Below are 5,628 nucleotides of genomic sequence, written 5' to 3'. Positions count from 1 at the left end.
TAACCTGTTTTGTAACATTAATATCTGAAATCTTATTTTTAGAATTTGACATTTTGTTCACATTTCATAAGATATGAAGTTACACAGATGCTACAGTGACCATTCAAAGGGAAAGTTGACCCAAAAATTTAAACTGTCATCATTTACTCAACTTTTTAAAAAAAAAAATATTTTTTTTGTGTCCAAACAATAAAAGTCAGTGTAGTCCAGAGTTGTTTTTAGACCCCACTTTCATTGTATGGACAGAAACAATCTTCAAAATTTCTTCTGTTGTGTTCTGCAGAAGATCATACAGAATGACATGAGGGTGGATAAATGATCATCTTTGGGTGAACTATTCCTTTAAGAGCTTGCTTACATTTACATGACCCAGTTTAAAATCTGTCATAGGAACCTAAATGCAAAAACTTTTGCTTTCGAAAATGGGAAAAATACTGTTGTTTGCATTATTTGACCTGAACTGGCTGTCTTACCAATTAAAACAAGGTTACCTAGAAAATTTTTTGAGTACAATGAACAAATTATTATTTTGCAAATGCATTATTTGGCATGCGCTGCAGACAGCTTCTTAACAACATCAGAAAATAACTAAACCTAAATGATAATGATAATGATCATAAATGATATTGTTGAGCACATACCAGGATTAAGGGCTACTGATCTGCTCAGTTGACACCTTTTTATTTATGTACTGTACGACAGTGTGTGCATTGATTTGTAGCATTAATTTTATGATGTCCTGAAAAAATGAATGGATCTACTGTATATCATTTTTTTTTTTACATTATGAACTTGTAAACACTGAGACCATTTAGCCACAGATATTTGCAATGCACCTTGTAAAAGCAACAGGTACAAGAAAACCATACACCTGTATTCAGGTTATAAGTATCGGTTCTGAAAGCAGCTGAAATGCTTATTTGGTTTTTGTTCACAGTGTCCTTTTAGGTGTTTTCATACCGAATCTACTTTGACTTGGTTGTTGTTTGTCATTAAAGGGGATGGCTTGCTTTTGATCCGATCCGCAGCATCATTTGAACTCTCTGGGAAGAACATCCTCGCAGTACAGAGTGAGATAATAATTTTTTTGTACTCTCGTCTGAAGTTCTGGTTCAGCAGTCCATAGACTATAGCATTAAGGCAGCTGTTGAAATAGGCCATGAAATAACTGGATACAAAAAACCACTCTGGGATGAGAGGCGCAACCCGCCCGGGGTTTATAGCGACCGCCAAGCCGATGAAATTGAGAGGGGCCCAGCAGATAGCAAAAAGAACGAACACCACAAACATGGTAACAAAGTTCCTTACGTCGTGTGGCGTGAGTTTGGGCCGGAACTCAGGTTTGACGCGTCTCCTCACCTGGATCACCAAGATCCAGATCCGCAGGTAGCAGTATGTCACAATCATGATTGGAAGAATGAAATGGAAGAACACGACGGCGATGGTGTACGCCGAGCTGGCCGACTGCGCAAATGTACACGAGAAGACCCTGGGGTCATACTGCAGGGAGCCAACGTAAAAGTTTGGCACTATAGCGACCACAGTCAGTATCCAGATGAGAAGGACGTAGCAAAGCGAGTTTTTGTCGCTGTACAGCTTGTCATACTTGAGGCTGTGACAGATATAGCAATAGCGATTGATGGCAATGCCAGTGATGTTAAATATAGATCCAATCACGCTCAATCCCATCAGGAATCCACTGATCTGGCAGTGGACGAATCCCAAATTCCATCCATTATGGACAATGGAGACCAGCACGAGAGGATAAGGATAGACCGCTACTACCAGGTCAGCTACTGCCAGGCTCACCACAAATAAGTTCCCTGCAAAACAATGACAGAAAGATGATAAATACAAATAAAGCAATTACAGGTACATAGTTACACTGTAATAATGGGAAAACCTTCAAGTGAAACAGCTTATTACAATTTCCAGAATGCAATTTATTAGGTTATTGAATAACTTGAGGCCAAATACGATACTGTAGCGACCCTTTCAATCGAGGGGACATAAAGAGGTTTCATCTGACTGTCAGATTTTGCTGATGGCTTGTCAGGTTCCTTGAAGCCATCAGATTAGATTTGTATGAAGTTTTGTGTATGATGTCTTCTGAAAACAAATTTTAGACGTGTTATTTCTCCTGTCCTTTTCAGGATGGATGCAGTTTACTTTTGCAGCATGACCTTTATTTCATCTAATTAAATCATATGTTTCCTAAGTCTGTCAGCTGCTTTCTCTATTAAAAGGATTGGGGTTACATCTGTTATTGTCACATGATACTCCGTTCACCAATGAAGACCTTTTAGAACTTTTGGGCCCCATGTTAGAAGAGACACTAGCTGATGAGACCAGGCTGTTGCAAGTCGCTGTTTTTAAATATACCATTTTCAGATATTAATATAATGAATCTGGATGTTTTTTTAAGAAATCATCAGTCTTAGGTTTTTAGGTAGGTTTTTTCAGCCATTTATACGAGATTTGTTTATCCTGAAAGTTTTTAGAGACTTTTGACTTTGTGTCCCCTAAGAATTTTTTTTTTAAATGTGTATACATATATACTGTATATATAAGAACTTGCCAAAAAAGATGTGTTATCAAGTAATCAGTTAACTAAGGTCCATTTAAAGGTAGGCCCTACTTTATGCCTATGCAATTTCGGAGAGGCTAGCATAGGGCTGGACGATATGGCCAAAATTTATATCTCGATATATTTCTTAATTTTGGTCGATACGATATAATTCCGACAACTAGCGGTTTCTCCAGTAATGGCTGTAAACAAAGCAGCTCCGCTCATGAGCGCTACTTTATCAGATAAAAATGCCATCTAAACTATTCTGAAGACAGTCGGTTCCCTTCAGAGATACATTCATATAAAACACCCACGACGTGTTATGATTTTGAAACATGCAGTGCTCATGTTTATTCAACGAAGTCAAACGCCACAAATAAATCAATGTATGGGAAACACTGGTAATGTATATCGAAATATCGGAAATGTGTTTAAAAATCATATCACCGTTATTGAAAAAAATTATATCGCGATACATATTGATATTGAATTATTGTCCAGCCCTAGGCTAGCAATAGCAAGCTAGCTTTGTCAGCATAAGATCCCACCCTCCCTGCAAATCACTCTTCAAAGCCACACCTCCTCCAAAACACATCAGACCAGAGGCTAACCAGCGACACGATGAGAGACGGCTTTGTTGGAGGATTGAATGCAATGCTGTCGGATTGCCTCATGTCTCATTCACCAGTGAGAAAATATTATATTACAAAGCGCATTATATTACAAAAATAACGCCTTCCATTCTCGCTCGGTCTGCAATAGCGTCACAGAATGAGCTGATGACATTTCATGTCTGTGTGAACAGGGTGCACAGAGGTATGCAAATACATACAGTGACAGGCAGGTAGGACAGCCTATCATAGCCCTCGGACCGAGTGATATGACTGGACGAACATTCTATGGTCCTACACCTTCCACAGGCGACATAAATACATTTAGACCACTTAATTTAGTGATTGCTTTCGGGATGTAAAGAGACTTTCAATCAGCATAACAAAAAAATGTTTTTAACCAAATCACCTAGCCTGCCAAGAAGAAGTGAACTGAACAAGAAGAAGACAGTTCTATTACAAGGAACTTTAAATGGTCTGGAAGATTTTCAATACTAATTCTATTGACTTCTATACTCATTTCCCTTTGGCCCACTGAGAAAGAAAAGGTAAAATACTCATAATGTGAATCAGTCTAACTTTCTCGACATGCAGATCAGATGTGGAACATTGCACTTACATACTGGCATTTTTATCTCATATACACTACATGCTGTGCAAATCTTATAATCCTGAAGGATTGCCAAATAAATACATTCATGATTTAGCCAATTTAGCTCAATGTTAAGAGGAATCATCGGAGCAGAAGATCATTCCAGAACAGTGACTCAGTAAATTATTTCTGTGACATCTCAGCGGCTCCTCTATTTTCAACTGTTGTGTTCCTAAAGTTCCATTTGAACTGAGGACGACTAGCAGAAAGTGGGAAAATATGAACAGAGATTTGGAAAGCCCAGCAGGGGCCCTGTAGCATGGACCACAAATCGCACTGCAGAAGTCATCTGCAGTTATAGACTTCATGTGAGACATCATTATTTTGAGTGTACAACTGCAACAAGATGAAGTTTATATTCTCAAGAGTTCTTTAAGCTTTATATTATTACAACTGGAAGGAAGTTTTTAAGTCTACAACTTAAGTTCTTAAAGTTTTTTGCTAACTCTGATCTGGGAAAATCACCTGTTTAATTACAGTGTTTGTAAATAGAGTTTAACATACAACACCATGTCATAATGAGATGGTGTGCTAGTTGTTAGTTAGAATTTTTGTCTGTAAGCTCATATCAAACTACTAGAACCAGTATAACACAACTGTCAATGTGATGTCATTAAATATTCATCATATTTTCATATCTAGTTTTAACACACATATATTTTTGTTTGTTTGGACAGACACTACAAGTACAATATTGAAAATGATCACAATGAAATCATGCTCCTGTCTCCATGGACCACAAATCGCACTGCAGAAGTCATCTGCAGTTATAGACTTCATGTGAGACATCATTATTTTGAGTGTACAACTGCAACAAGATGAAGTTTATATTCTCAAGAGTTCTTTAAGCTTTATATTATTACAACTGGAAGGAAGTTTTTAAGTCTACAACTTAAGTTCTTAAAGTTTTTTGCTAACTCTGATCTGGGAAAATCACCTGTTTAATTACAGTGTTTGTAAATAGAGTTTAACATACAACACCATGTCATAATGAGATGGTGTGCTAGTTGTTAGTTAGAATTTTTGTCTGTAAGCTCATATCAAACTACTAGAACCAGTATAACACAACTGTCAATGTGATGTCATTAAATATTCATCATATTTTCATATCTAGTTTTAACACACATATATTTTTGTTTGTTTGGACAGACACTACAACGTACAATATTGAAAATGATCACAATGAAATCATGCTCCTGTCTCAAAAATTATAAAATGTCAAAAAATATATAAACTTCCCACTTCAAATCTGAATGCAGCACTGATCAATTTGTCAATTCTACAGTAGCATAAGAGGCAAAGACTCTGAGACTGTAGAGTAAAAGTCCTTACAAGCACCTTACTTCTCCCTAGAGAGTTTGTTTGTGCCACTAATGGCATATATGCTTGTAGCGTCTGGACCACTCAAACACACAATGTATATTTTGTTAGCTAGATTTCACAAATACTCTGTAACACCCCAGGAAGCCGAACAGGCCCCTGGTTTCATGGTAACCCGGACACCCGATACATTTACAACCTTGTGGAATGTGAGCAGAGACTCTCAGCTGCATTTTCCAGAAGCAAGAGGCACAAATGCACATCAGAAATGGACTTTTCTACTAATTAATTCATAGGAAACCCTTTCTTTGAATGAACAGTGTATCCTTCAGGTCATGGTGTATGTTGTCTTTGATATTTTTAGACTATTTTAGGCATGCTTATGAGGGAACCCATTACTGTCATCCTTTCACTATATGTAATCCTACCTTGTCTAGTATCTATGAATTCGCCTTCTTATGATCGAAACAAGCATG

The 5,628-nt window shown here is 37.3% G+C and overlaps 1 protein-coding gene across 1 annotated transcript in view; it reads right to left on the bottom strand.

Moving 5' to 3' along the window:
- Positions 1–830: 830 nt before the first annotated feature.
- LOC107561647 (melatonin receptor type 1A-A-like) overlaps positions 831–5,628 on the bottom strand; it is a 16,470-nt gene continuing 11,672 nt past the window's right edge. The window contains exon 2 of the mRNA XM_016246120.1: positions 831–1,823. Within this exon, the coding sequence (XP_016101606.1) occupies positions 955–1,823 (869 nt within the window). The 3' untranslated portion in view covers positions 831–954. The remainder of the gene's footprint in view (positions 1,824–5,628) is intronic.

The sequence above is a fragment of the Sinocyclocheilus grahami genome, unplaced genomic scaffold (assembly GCF_001515645.1).
Source record: "Sinocyclocheilus grahami isolate Dianchi unplaced genomic scaffold, SAMN03320097.WGS_v1.1 scaffold23.1, whole genome shotgun sequence".
Taxonomy (NCBI): Eukaryota; Metazoa; Chordata; class Actinopteri; order Cypriniformes; family Cyprinidae; genus Sinocyclocheilus; species Sinocyclocheilus grahami.
The sequence above is the reverse complement of the archived record's forward strand: the minus strand, read 5'-3'. Positions and strand labels throughout refer to the sequence as shown.